The sequence below is a fragment of the Ovis aries genome, chromosome 2, assembly GCF_016772045.2.
Source record: "Ovis aries strain OAR_USU_Benz2616 breed Rambouillet chromosome 2, ARS-UI_Ramb_v3.0, whole genome shotgun sequence".
Lineage (NCBI taxonomy): Eukaryota > Metazoa > Chordata > Mammalia > Artiodactyla > Bovidae > Ovis > Ovis aries.
The window spans coordinates 22,851,347-22,865,056 of record NC_056055.1 but is presented as its reverse complement, the minus strand read 5'-3'; the positions used below and the strand labels follow the sequence as shown (position 1 = coordinate 22,865,056).

The 13,710-nt window shown below is 52.6% G+C and overlaps 2 protein-coding genes across 8 annotated transcripts in view; both read left to right on the top strand.

Annotated features, from left to right (window-relative positions):
• The first annotated feature begins 1,646 nt into the window (after nt 1-1,646).
• On the top strand, nt 1,647-10,281 carry CDK20 (cyclin dependent kinase 20). Of its 2 annotated transcripts, none has more exons than XM_004004053.6 (8): nt 1,647-2,030; nt 2,392-2,505; nt 5,049-5,237; nt 5,478-5,599; nt 5,800-5,862; nt 6,872-6,995; nt 7,456-7,611; nt 9,320-10,281. In XM_004004053.6, exons 1-8 carry the CDS (start codon nt 1,956-1,958, stop codon nt 9,515-9,517), a joined length of 1,041 nt encoding a protein of 346 aa, XP_004004102.1. In that variant the 5' UTR covers nt 1,647-1,955; the 3' UTR covers nt 9,518-10,281. The 2 variants fall into 2 exon arrangements, with proteins under 2 accessions (XP_004004102.1, XP_011970510.1); XM_012115120.5 differs by having other exon boundaries at nt 6,872-7,028.
• LOC101123603 (F-box/WD repeat-containing protein 12) overlaps nt 10,277-13,710 on the top strand; it is a 38,332-nt gene continuing 34,898 nt past the window's right edge. For 4 of the 6 annotated variants that reach the window (XM_042242959.1, XM_027964171.2, XM_060409010.1 and 1 more), the window contains exon 1: nt 12,978-13,096. In XM_042242959.1, coding sequence (XP_042098893.1) covers nt 13,029-13,096 — 68 coding nt within the window. In that variant the 5' untranslated portion in view covers nt 12,978-13,028. Of the gene's footprint in view, nt 13,097-13,710 lie in introns of all 6 variants that reach the window. The other 2 variants (XM_027964170.3, XM_060409009.1) reach the window with 1 other exon arrangement.

Sequence of the window (13,710 nt, the reverse complement as noted above, 5' to 3'; positions counted from 1 at the left end):
CCCGGTGGATCCAGGGAATTCGAAGGGTGGACGGCGTCGGCGTGGAAAAACTTGTTTATTTACTAAAGTAAGATTAGATTAAGAAATTATAGTGTAGTAAGAAGATTAAGTGGAGGAAGAGGGCTGAATAGCTTGGTTTACGCGGAAGGCCAATAAAATTCCAGACAAGGAATTTGCACCATCTACGTTTTGAATGCAGCCCAGGTGGAAATTCAACCCGAAATTGAAGTGTCAAGAAACCAGGCCGGGAGACTAGTTAGAGAAGCTGGTCCAAGAAGCTGGCCCCCGGCCCCTGGCCCCGTCCTTTATTGTTCAGAAGGCCTTTTATGCTTTTTGATAAAACACAGAGATCAATGGGTAACACAAGATTATGTAGCGTTCGCAGCTCAAGCTCTTTCTGTACATCATTTGGCATACAAAAGGTCTCAGGTGATTTACATTATCTTCTGGCCAAGAGGCTTGTTAACACTTTTGGCTCTCTTCCTTAATGAATGTTAATCTTGTTTCCCCTGAAGTGTTTTTCTTTAATCTACATCTCCTTAAAGCATTAGCATTAAAGTTACATCTCTATAGAACAAAGGTGCAGTGGGACACAACAAAGAGGGTACTTAACTCAAAGATCTAATGTTGCTAACACAAGGTCTACTACTTGTTTTTCTAACTATATCTACAACTAAAGGATGTGAAAATTTGGCAGCAAATATTGATTCAACAAATGAAACCTTTAATCAGTCCTATTCTAAAGATTTTGACTCCTCGGAAGCTCCTACATTCTGTCAGGAGGCCTCAAACAATCACACGCGCAGCTGTACGAGTCCTGCAGGCAGGCTAGAAAGCCATCAGAGGGTTTTTTGGATTGAAACACTCTTTTAAATGCAGAAGACTAAAGCCCTGAATTGACTTTTTCCAGAAAATGTCAGAAGAGTGGAAAAGCAGAGCACAAAGGCCGGCAGATTTTTGTTGGGGTACATGCTTAGGAATTTCCAGAGGGTCCCTGAAGTCTGAGCACGCCTTGCGTATGTCAGCTTCCTTCCTCATGACCTTGTCACGGGCGGGATTCCTCACACTGGCTCCCAGCAATCTCATCGTGTATGAGATTGAACACTTTTTCAGAAGTTTTAAAAAGCTACTTGCTTTTATCAACATCCTTTGACGGCATGCACTTCTTAAAAATCCCTCAGTCTGCAAATTTGTCCAGTGTTTCCTCATTAGAAGTCCTCAGACATTGTCTTTCTGTATCAGAGTTTGCACTTTTTAAAAGTTGTCTTTAAATGCTGCCATTTGACTCTCCCGCCACACCGCAGACCGGAACCCGTCTTGCTTCAATCATCATTGACTCTGGGGCTTAAAGGCGGAAAATGGCACCTGTATGTTTTCCTAGGTGGAAGCTCTAGGTAAGGGGGAGGAGGGATCCTGGCCTTCTGCGGGAGGAGCCCGCCCCACCCTGTAACTTTTCGGCCACGCCCTCGGCGCCGCAGTCACGCCCCCGGGTGGACGGCCCCGCCCCGCCCCTCCCCGCCCCGCCCTCGCCTCCTCCCTGAAGAGCGGCTCCACCCTCCCGCCAATTTAGCGACTTTCCACAGCCTCTCGGCTCTGCCCTCCGGCTGCGTGGCCCCGCCCCGTTGCGTAACCTGGCATCACTGGTCACGTGGTGCTCGGCAGAGGCGAGAGGGATCAGCGGTGACCATCGCTCCCGCCCGCACGGTCTGCGCACGGATGACTTCTGCTAGTGAAGCGCACTGAGGCGTGACGGCGAGGTCCTAGGGAAAGGCACTGAGAGGCCAGGACGCCATTCCTAGTTGCCCTCGGCCTCCAGGCGCGGGCGCTCGTTTCCGCACCGTTGCTAGGCAGCCGCGTCTGGGGCGGGAGCCGGGGGGGGGGCGGGCTAACGCGGAAGCGTCAGGTGCCAGGGAGGGGCTGTGACTGCGCAGGGTCAGGGTGCCGGGAAGAGGGCCATGGAGCAGTACTGCATCTTGGGGCGCATAGGGGAGGGTGCGCACGGCATCGTCTTCAAAGCCAAGCACGTGGAGGTGAGCATCCAGCCCTTCCTCCTTCGGTTCCATTGAGATCTCCCCGTCTTCCTGACCCATGCTTGGGCCATAGCTTCTGCCTCCCGGTAGTTCATCCTGGCGTGCGCCCACTTCTTTTGCCCGCGGAGGGGAGGGCTTCCAAGTTGCGGCCAGCTACCAACGGTGCTTTCAGCGAGTTCCGCTAGTAGCCTGGCGTGGATATCTCTGAGTTGTTTGCCCAGCTCTGCGCCAGTTGGCCCTGATTTCCCTCCAGCACGGGTTGAGGGGTGCGTTCCACCCCCACGAGGACCTCAACTCTCGGCGTCGCACCCCTTTTCCCAGCCGGGACGGGCTGGCAGTGTCTTCGTTCTGTCCCAAACAGACTGGAGAGATCGTTGCCCTCAAGAAGGTGGCCCTGCGGCGGCTGGAGGATGGCATTCCCAACCAGGTCCTACGGGAGATCAAGGCCCTGCAGGAGATCGAAGACAGTCAGTATGTGAGTGGGGCTGGTGTTCTGAGGGGCTGTCCCGCCCTCCTCGCTCACTCCCACTCTGAGGGCCTGCGGTCACTGTGTTTCCTTATTTGCATCCTCACCCCTCAACTCACTGCCTTTCTTGTCCACGTTCATTCACCCAGTTATTTCATTCCTCACTCCTTCCCTCTTGTTCACTCATTTATTTCTTGCCTACTTGTTCATTCATTGACTGAAGTATCCTTTTTCTCAAAACATATAATGATTTCTAATGATAACGATTATTGCCACCTGTTGAGCTCCTGTTACGTTCTGCAGGCTGGGTTAACTGCTTTTATGTACACTGACCTTCTGAGTTTTCTCCTCCATACTGCAAGGCGGGTTTCAGGCTCTCCTCTCAGGCGAGGGCCTGCTCATGGGCACTCAGCTGGCTCAGCTTGTCTGTGGAGGCTTTGGCCTGATTGCAGAATCAGCGTTTTAACATTAGGGTCTCCCATAGGCTCTGCCTTCTGCTGGGCACTGGCGACACAGCCCCTAACCTGCTCTTGAGAACTGAAGTGTGGTAGGGGAGACAGACAAAGGCTACAGGGTCCACTTGGCGTGATTTGTATGTGACAGGCATGAGAGGGGCTGTGGGCACATGGGGAGAGACACCTCACACACCCAGGCTCATTGCGTGGTTTTCTCTCTTGTCCATGTCCTTCCTGAGTGGAGAATGTACCTAACTTCCTGGGTAGTGACAAGGCTAGGCCCATGCACCCAAGAGTAGGCAATACTCTGACTTGCTTCTTATTCTCTAGAGATGTCCATGATATTTTGTGACAAAAGCATGTTGTAGAACTGCATGTGTCATCCTGGTTTTGTATAAGAATATTTAGTGTATATATACATATACATATATATATAGGCTTCCCAGGTGGCTAAGATGGTAAAGAATCTGCCTGCGATACCTGAGACCTGGGTTTGATCCCTGGGTCGGGAAGATCCGCTGGAGAAGGGCATGGCAGCCCACTCCAGTATTCTTGCCTGGAGAATCCCATGGACAGATAAGCCTGGGGGCTACAGTCCATGGGTTCACAAAGAGTCAGACATGACTGAGCGACTAACACATACAACACACACACACACACACACACACACACGTATGAATATGTGTCTGTGTATACCATGTCTCTTATAAAGTCTGGTGGGATAGACTCCTACTGTTGACTATAGGTGGTAGGATTTTATTTTTGCTGGCTTTTTTTTGTTATAATTTTGTGTATTATCTGAATCTATGTTTGTCCCAACTTGTAAAATGACTGTCTGCTACCATCAAAATCAGAAAAACAGCACTACGGCCATTCTTGTGTTTTGAGGACAGTAAAAGGGCTTGCAAACAGCTTGTGTGAGCTGGTTGGAGGGCCCATGGGAAGCTGGTGATACAGTCCTATGTCCTGTGTGGCAGGCCTGAAGGGTCTATCTTTAAAACACTGCAGATATTCCCCTGGCCCAGGCCATCCTCACCTCTCATCAGAACTATTACAAGAGCTCCCCGTTCCCTCCTCCACCTTCCCTGCCACTACTCCCACTCCACAGTCAAAAACTGTAGATGAATCCACTCCCCAGCTTGAAAAGCTCCAGCAGCTTCTCTTCACTCTGAAAGAACCATCTCTATCTGCTCCGGCTCATGCCAGCCTCTTCATTCATTCATTCAGCAAAATATCTTCCATGTCTCTCCGAAAACAGCACTATCGAGACTCCAGGAATATAGAACAGAGCAGCCTCCTTCCTGTTCTTGCCTTCGGACCTTGTGTTTGCTGACCCTTGCCCACAGCTCCCTCCCCGATCCCTGTATAACAGACCTCATCCCATCTGTTCTCTTCTGTTTTCATCAGAATACCCTATAGGTTTGTTAGTTTCTGTCATTTGTCCCCCGAGCTCCTTAAAGTCCTTGGGAACCCACTGGCCCTCCCTCCTGTTCATTGCTGTGCAGCCAGCCCTTGTGACCTTGTGGGCCCTCAGTTTGTATGGCATGTCTTCTGCGCCCAGTGCTGGGAGCTGTGATCACCTGTGTGGATGTGTGTTTCCAGATGACTTTCCAGTTCGTGGGCTGGGTGGGGGATCAGACACTGCCCTATGTGGCCTTTCTTAGACCTCCTTTCCCCTGAGGGTTTGCTAGAGCTAAATCACTTCAGTCATGTCTGACTCTTTGCGACCTCATGGACTGTGACCCGCCAGGCTTCTTGTCCATGGGATTCTCCAGGCAAGAATACTGGAGCGGGCTGCCCTGTCCTCCCTCCAGGGGATCTTCCCAACCCAGGGGTCAAAGCCACATCTCTTACATCTCTTGCATTGGCAGGCAGGTTCTTTACCACTAGCGCCAGCTGAGTGTTTACTACAGGATTCCAGCAGGGACTTGCCTTCTTCTGGGAGAAGGGAGCAAGAGAGCACCCGGCTCCCTGATGCTGAGCCCAGGTCTCTTGTCGCCTTCTCTGCCTGCCTGGTCCTCTGTTGGTGCCGGGGCTGAGGATACAAGAGAGTCTGAGCCATGTGAGTCTGCAGGCTGACGGGGCACCCCACTGCAGGTTGTGCAGCTGAAGGCCGTGTTCCCACATGGCGCAGGCTTCGTGCTGGCCTTCGAGTTCATGCTGTCAGATCTGGCTGAGGTGGTGCGCCATACCCAGAGGCCACTGGCCCAGGCGCAGGTCAAGAGCTACTTACAGATGCTACTCAAGGGCGTCGCCTTCTGCCATGCCAACAACATTGTGCATCGGGTCAGTACCACCATGGACTGGGGTGGGCCTGTGGATGGCTGGGCTGGGAGTAGGCCAGCCTTTGATAAAGGGCATGGTTTGGGAGGGCACAGAACGGGCAGGGCCTGGGGACAAGTGACCGGAGTTGTGGCCCTGGAGACCAGGTCCTGAGCTCACCCAGGTGGCCAGCCTGCCGAGCCCTCCTGTCCTGAGGTCCACTGGGGGCTTTAGAGGAACTGATGCTTCTTTTGGTGCCCTCAGGACCTGAAACCAGCCAACCTGCTTATCAGTGCCTCAGGCCAGCTCAAGATAGCGGACTTTGGCCTGGCCCGGGTCTTTTCCCCAGATGGCAACCGCCTCTACACGCACCAGGTGGCCACCAGGTAGGGAGGACCAGTTTCCAGGGCAGGATATGGCAAAGGATAGGCCCCCAGCCTTCCTACTGGGGAAGAGATGATTTTGGACAGAGATGTTCTATTCAAACAAGTGCTCCTGGGGCGGGTGTGGGGGTCAGGGTGACCTTCCAGGGCAGCTTCCTGACAGACCAGTGACCTACCTGTGACCCCCTGCCCTCCTCTCGTAGGTGGTACCGAGCCCCTGAGCTCCTGTATGGTGCCCGCCAGTACGATCAAGGTGTCGACCTCTGGTGAGACTCCTATGGGCTAGACAAGGGGGGATGTGGATAGCTGAGTCACCTCTCCTCCTGGACACTGAGGTCTCTAAGCCATTTGGGGGTTTTCCCTGCTGTGAGCTCTAGTTTGCCTTGGGAGTGTCCCCTCTGGTTAGAGTATCTCTGAGGAGTTTGGAATCAGTGATCCTCCCCATGACAGTTTTGAGCTGGGAGGGGACAAGTGGGATTGGAGTGATTGTCCCTGTAGGAAGCTTCTGGGCTGAGGTTGGGAAGGCAGTCCGAGGCATGGGGCATCTAAGCTGGTATACAGGGGGTGACACCCCAGGATGTAGTGTCCCTGAGTTATGCAGAGGCCTGGGTCCCTGGGTATGAAGGCCCTGAACCTTTATTTGGAGTTGGATGCATGGCAGCTCACTCTAGTATTCTTGCCTGGAGAATTCCATGAACATAGGGGCCTTATGGGTTACAGGCCATAGGCTCGCGGAGTTGGACATGACTGACTTACCTGGTAGCTCAGTTGGTAAAGAATCTGCCTGCAATGCAGGAGACCCTAGTTTGATTCCTGGGTCAGGAAGATCCGCTGGAGAAGGAATAGGCTACCCACTCCAGTATTCTTGCCTGGAGAATTCCATGGACAGAGGAGCCTGACAGGCTACAGTCCTTGGAATCGCAAAGAATCAGACACAACTGAGTGACTTTCACTTCCTAGAGTTTGAGATCTGGGGGCTGTTTTGGAGGTCTGCCCCAGAATGGGAGGGGGTGGCTGTGTGTCCCAGAGTATGAGTTTCTGAGAAGTTCCCGAAACTATTGGGTTGATGTGTATTTCAGAGTTGAGGCCTGAGACCTATTTGGAGAAGGGGCTGTGCTACGTATTCTAGGCTTGAAGCTTTGGACTGTGTGAAGCTGGGGATCTGTAGGCTACTTTGTGGGTGTCTTGACCACAGGGGGAGGTGTGGGTGCTGGTGTGGGGAAACCTGTGTCCCTGGTGTGAGATCTCTGAGATGTTTGGCTTCTGTACCTGCAGGGCCGTGGGCTGCATCCTGGGGGAGCTGTTGAACGGGTCCCCCCTTTTCCCAGGAGAGAATGACATCGAACAGCTTTGCTGTGTGCTTCGAATCTTGGGCACCCCCAGTCCTCAAGTCTGGCCGGTTTGCAGGGGCCTACCATTTGGAGGGGTGGGGGTGGGTGTCCTCTCTTCCCCCAGCAGCTTGTAACTCGCCTGCCCTGCATCTTCTGTCTTCTGCCTCATGGCCCCCACACCTCCTAGACGCTCCCAGACCTTGGTCCTGGCCCAGCATGGGATCTCCTCCATCCCTGATCTGCTGGAGGAGGAAGGACCAGGGTCCAGCCCCGACCCCTTCCTGCGAATCCCCAGCACACACGCAGCCCATACCAAGCTGGGCATGGAGCAGGCGCCTGAGATGTATGCATGTTCACTCACATCGTGCTGTGAGCGCATGATGTCATGAGTGATGTGGTGCGAGCAGGGGCAGGTGGATGGGGGCTCTGTGAGTGAGTGGCAGCAGGTGGGTGACAGGAAGCAAGAACTGACTCCTGAGGGGGCTGACGGGGTGGGCGCCAGCCCTAATGAGCCCCCTTCTCCTCCAGGAGATCACTGAGCTGCCTGACTACAACAAGATCTCCTTCAAGGAGCAGGCGCCCGTGCCCCTGGAGGAGGTGCTGCCCGACGCCTCTCCCCAGGCCTTGGACCTGCTAGGGCGGTTCCTCCTCTACCCACCACAGCAGCGCATCTCTGCCTCCCAGGTAGGGAGACACCCATTGTCCTGACCCTCCTTGTTCGTGCCCCTGTGACCTAGCAGGTTGAGGTCCTCAGAACCTGTGATGGGCTGGGAACAGCACCCCCAGAGACAGGGGTCGTGGAGAAGGTGTGCCTCTCCTGAGCAGACCCTGGAGAGGCAGCAGGTGGCTAGGAGTGGCCATATTAAAAGGGCATGCCCACCTCGCTGAAGAGTGCATCTCACTTCTTCACCCCTTCATTCCTTCAAGAAGAATTTACTAGCATCTGGCATGTGCCCAGCATTGTCTTGGGTCCTGATGCCAAGTGAACAGATGTGACTTGTTCCTCTGGGCTCTCCACCCTGTGGTGGGGCAGGGCAGCCAGTCTGTGGGCATCAAGGGGAGGGATGTTGGGACTGACTCTCGCGTCATGCAGGTCTTCTGGAGAAGGGCAGGGGCGGGGTCTATTATCCCGAGAGAAATGATAAGCAGAGGCCTGGAGAGGAGGACCCAGAAGGGGTAGGTTGTGGCTGCAGGTGAGGGAGGAGGGGAGAACCATGGACTGATGGCTCATGGTGTCAGGCCTCTGTCACATGTACCTGTCCATCTGGCCTCACGGCAGCCTTACCTCCCTGCCCTTGGAACAAGCAGTGTGTGTTTACATACACCCACTGTGAGTTCCAATGTCAGCAATGCCTTTAGGATGTACTGAAGCCAACCGAGGCTTCCCAGGTAGTGCTAGTGATAAAGAATTTGCCTGCCAGTGCAGGAGACATTAAAAAAAAAAGATGCAGGTTCGATCCCTGGGTCAGGAAGATCCTCTGGAGAAGCGAATGGTACCTCACTCCAGTATTCTTGCCTGGGAAATCCTAAGGACAGAGGAGCCTGGCGGGCAAAGTGTTGGACGTGACTAAAGCGACTTAGCACACACACACAAAGCCAACCGATCACTTCTCAGCCCCGCGCTGCTGCCTCCAGTCTAAGCGCCTCCTGCCTCCCCGCAAGTCCCCAATTGCCTCCCAGAGTCTGCTTCTCCTCCTGCCCATTCAGTCTCTCCACCCTGCAGAGAGTGGGACCTTGTCCAGGCAGGCTGTCACATCTTCCCCTGCAGGGCTCTCTCCTCAGCCAAAAAGCCCAGGTCCTAGTGGCCCACAGGCATCACACACGTGGGGCCGTCACGTCTGTGACCCTGCAGCTCCCTTCCCCTTGCTCACTCCGTGGGACCTCAAGCCTCCTCCAGGTCCTAAGGTCTGTGTACTTCTGTCCCAGAGCCTCACTCATTCAGCTTTCAGATCTCTGCTCAAGTGCTACCTCTTGGGGCCTACCCTCCCATTCTTCAGGCCTGCAGCTGCCCTAGTTTTCCTTGTCCACGCTCTGACTTTCTCTTTCCCACAGCACCAATCATCTGATGCACTGTTTATCTTACTTTTTCTTGTTTATCCCCCCCGTGCTGTGCTGTGCTTAGTCGCTCAATCATGTCCAGCCCCTGACTATATGGAAGACTTGAAGGCAGAGCTCTTTGTTCAGTTCACTGCTACATCTCCTGTCTTTGGAGCAGTGCTGAAACAGTGAACACTCAGAGCTGTTGGGATCATCTTGAATGGAGAATGCGTGAATGAGAAAATTTCTTCCGGGGTATTCATATCCCCCGCTGCTCCCACAGAGGGAAATGAGCTGAACCTGGAAGGCTGCAGTGACCGATTTCCTTTTGCTATCTCTTTCTCACTCCCCTCAGGCCCTCCTGCACCACTACTTCTTCACAGCTCCCCTGCCTGTCCACCCCTCGGAGCTGCCGATCCCCCAGCGCCCAGGGGGACCTGCACCCAAGGCCCACCCAGGACCCCCGCACGTCCATGACTTCCACGTGGACCGGCCTCTCGAGGAGTCACTGTTGAACCCGGAGCTGATTCGGCCTTTCATCCCGGAGGGCTGAGATGCAGGGCCAGGCCCTGTTGGCTTGTCCCCCCAACTTCCTGCCCCTCCCAAGGACAACCCAAGCCACTCTCTGCTCCAGCCTGATTTCAACCACAGTGGCCCTGGTCCTGGCCAGATGATGAGGCCATCCAGCCCCAGCAGAGGGCGCCCTCAACCTGTGCTGTCGGCCTCCCACCTGTGTGCTGAAGGAAGCAGTGAGTTCCACTGCATGCCTGTCATCATCAGGGATTCCACCGGTCAGGGATTGTCCCAGTGGAACCATCTAAGGCAGCACTGAGTTTACCATGTCCTCATGTTGGAAACCCAAGTGAGAAGGAAAGTTTGGTTTGATTTTGTTCTCAGACATTAAACACTAGTTCAACTTTGAGATTTATTATAAAAACCCTGAATAGTTCTATGTGACGTACGCCCCTCTTCCATAGTTCATATAGAAAGAAGTGGCCGAGGTGGCATCATCTCTTGATCCTTGTTTCTCTCTGGTCACTTGGAAAGTGGCCCCATTCATGGCTACTTTAGTCTTGGGGGCTTCCTAGGTTCTTCATGTAACAGAGCTCCTTTTAGAGGTGAGGTGGCAGAAGGCAAGGGCCAGGGATGGCTCAAGTGGGGGACCCCGTAGTGACCCTCTACACCTTAAACTGGTTTACCAGCATCACCCTCAGGATAAGGGTGCACCTTATCCTCTTCGCTCAGAGATATCTTGCAAATAAGACAGACATTCCTGGAATTCATTTGTTAATTCAGTAAATATCAAAACAATCTGAACTTGCTTTTGTCTTTCTTATTTAATAATTTGGCAAGCCAACTCTAAAATATATATGTGGAAATGAAAAGGTTAAAAGGAGGGAGAAGCAGAAGAAAAGGAGAAAAGCAATGAAAGGATTTACCGTATCAGATACATACCAAGACATATCATAGGGCTATAGTAAATAAGACAGTGTACTGTTTGTTCATGGACAGATTAAAAACAGACAAGTGAGAGAAACTTACTAGCAGTTTTTTATTCAAAATATACATTTTGTGCTCATATGTATAAACTTCTGCAAGCACTGAGGTTACAGAGGTGACTAACTGCCACCATCACTGCCCTCTAGGCTCTTTGAGGGTAAAGCACAGTAAACTCAGTTGTTGCTTGCAAGGATGAGTTTAAGTGTCTCATGTGACTTTAAAGGTATTTTAAGGATCTGGCTTCTGCGTGTTTGTCCAGCCACATCTGAAGACTAAGTAAGCTTCAGTCTAGCTCAATTTCTGGTATCTCTCACCTCCATATAAATGTGGGTCTAGACCCAAACCCTGATCACTGATACTCAGCCAGTTCTGCTCACAAAGACTCTATAAACCTTACCCCCACCCCCGACACAGACCCTAGCCTTGACCTTGAGCCTTAAATTTAACCTGACTCTATTACCCTGACCCTGGCACATACCCTCACTCTCACCTTCACTCAGTTCTTCAGCAGCCCCTTCCCCACCCACCCCCCACCCCCGGCCACTGGCCTGGCTTTGATCTTGCATTGACTCTGACCTTCATTCCAAACTCTGACCTCATTTGACCTAAAATTTAACCTTGTCCTTGAACTTGGCTCTCATTTTTACCTTAACCATGACTATCTAATTGATATTTATCTTACTTTGTTTCTCATGTTGACCCTGGGATTGAACTCAGGTCTCCTGCATTGCAGGCAGATACTTTACTGTCTGAGCACTGTACTCAAGCTGAAACTGAAACTAGTCTGCACCCCAAACCTGATCATGACTCTGGTTCTGACATTCATCTTGCCATGGACTCACACTTGGCTGACACCACTGACACCCTAATCCCATCATGACCTTGAACTTGACCTAGACCTTAACCCTGAAATTGAACTTCAGGGTGATATAGCCCTTCATGATTATGATGACTCTGATCCTCAGCCTAATCATCACCTCCATCTTGACCTATCCTCACGTTGAAACTTAAGCCTGATTTTGACTACAAGCCAAACTCTGACACTCTGTGGTAAGAAGACTAATGTTACCCTAAAAATGCCCATGTCCTAAGCTATGAATGTGCTGTTTTACACACAGAAGGGATTTTGCAAATGTAATTAAAGGAATGAGATGTAAAGAGTGTCCTGGATTATGCAGATTGGGCCAATGTAATTGGGGGAGGGAAGGGAGAGTTGGAGGAGAACTTAATTCCTGCCAGCAGGAGTAGAAATGGAACCCCACCTTGACTTAATTGACCTTGACTTTCATAATGTCATGCTCACCCTGACACTGACATTATCCTCACATTGATCTTGACCCTGAATCCAACACTGATTCTAATTCTGAACATCAACCTCACCCTCAACTTGACCCTGAATCCTACTCAGAACTGGACATGCACTGTCAACCTGAACCCAACTTTTACTTTCATCCCCAAAATACCATCTTTCTTATCCTGACATTCATCCTCTCACTGACCCTCTGCAATGGAGGCACAACTTGATCTTGACTGTCACACTGATCTCAAACTTGAATTGGATCTTGAAACTAACCCTGGATCTAAAATTTCCTTCACACTGATCTTGTCCTTGAACCTGATTCCAATGACATGACCTTGACCTTTTTGTGATCTTAACCCTTAACCTGACAGAATTTTACCTTGAACTGGACAGTCACCCTATTTCTGATCTTCATGAATCTGTCCCTGATCTTACCCTCATCCTGACTGTGACCCTAACTGCTCTGACACTGAGCTAGATCATGATCCTCACCCTTACACTAACTCTGATCTTTGATATGGTCATGACAAGTCCAGAGTGAGGTCCGGGGTCAGGTCCAAGGCAGGGGTCATGACAAAGGAGACACTAGGTGAGGGCCAGTGCCAGGGTAAGGGGGAGGCTGGGGGTCTCTGTGGAGGTGACTGTGAAGGTGAGAGCCATGGCTAGGGCAAAATTCGGGGTGAAGGAATGTTAGGGTGTGTCAGGGTCAGGTGAGGGTAAGAATAGGGGTGGGGTAGATGTCAGATGCTAATGAGGTCAAGGGCAATGATTAGGGTGAGGCTGAAGAAAAGGGACAAGGTCTGGATACGGGCCAGCACCAGGGCAAGGGCTCAGGAGGTACTTGGTGCAGGGGCGCCACAAGTTCCAGTGTAAGGGTCAGTGCAAGGGCGAAGGTCAGAACGAAGATGAATGTCCGTATAAGGGGGTGAGCGAGGTTCTGGGCTACTGTCAGGACAAGAGCAAGTGCCAAGGGGAAGCTCAAAAGCCAGCTGAAGACTAACAGAAGCGGAGCCGGCGTGCTATTACTGGAAGGAGTAACAGCACCGCGGCTGACCAAGAATTATGCCAGCCGGCCGGAAGCCGGCGGGTTGGGCGGGGCGCGGCCTGCGGAAAGAGGTTCAGCTTGAGGGGTGGGGCCCGGCCTACGGGGCGGGGCTCGGCCTCGGGGGCGGGGCTCGGCCTACGGGGGCGGAAGCGCGGCGAAGGCGTGGCCAAGCCCCGGCGTCCTGGGCGGCGGGCGCCATGGAACCGCGCCTGGGGTTGCATGAACTGTTGCATATCTTTTCCTTCTTGGAGGCTCGCGACCTGCTCTGCGCCGCCCAAGTGGACAAGGTAGTGCGTCCTGTCCCAGGTGGGAGGCAGGGCTGGGTTCATGGTCATGGGTGTGTCCACGGTTGGTCCGTCCCCTCTAGGCCTCAGTTTCCCAAATCTGGGAGGGGGCGTGCGGCGGCCCTGAATCCGCCCGGAATCAGCAGAGGACTCTCGTGGCCCCCGGGGTGGTGACTTCCTCAGCGTTTGAAGGGGTCGCTCAGAAAGCCTCTTACTCCTCCGTCCCTCCATCTGTCTATAGTGTGTCCAGAGCTCCTGTTGGTTTGACATGCTCTGGGTACCTGTGAACAGAGTTCACCCCAAGATTGACTTAGAAATCCCTCCTCTTCTGGAATGTTCTGAAAGTTCCCTTCTGGGGCCTGCCCGGAAATCCTTGCTCTCCCAGTGAGTGGCACCTCCTGCAGGCTCGGGCTACCCCTTGTCAGCCAGTCGAACTCTCATACTGGCTGTGAAGCCTAAGTGCCTGTTGAATGTGGTAGTCTGGTCTGCGCTTCTGCACATGTTACAGGTATTGTGAGTGCTTTCTCTTCTGTGTGCTCCCTCAGCATAGCTGTAACCAAATGATCGTACAGTGTTGTGTATTTGTTAAATATCTGCTCCTCACCCCCCACCCCCAC

Excerpts from the sequence above, each read along its gene's own strand:
- CDK20 (XM_012115120.5), top strand. The coding sequence starts at position 1,956 with ATGGAGCAGTACTGCATCTTGGGGCGCATAGGGGAGGGTGCGCACGGC. Across the intron at positions 5,238-5,477 it reads CCAACAACATTGTGCATCGG|GACCTGAAACCAGCCAACCT; the intron begins GTCAGTACCACC and ends TGGTGCCCTCAG. Across the intron at positions 7,029-7,455 it reads TACCATTTGGAGGGGTGGGG|GAGATCACTGAGCTGCCTGA; the intron begins GTGGGTGTCCTC and ends CTTCTCCTCCAG.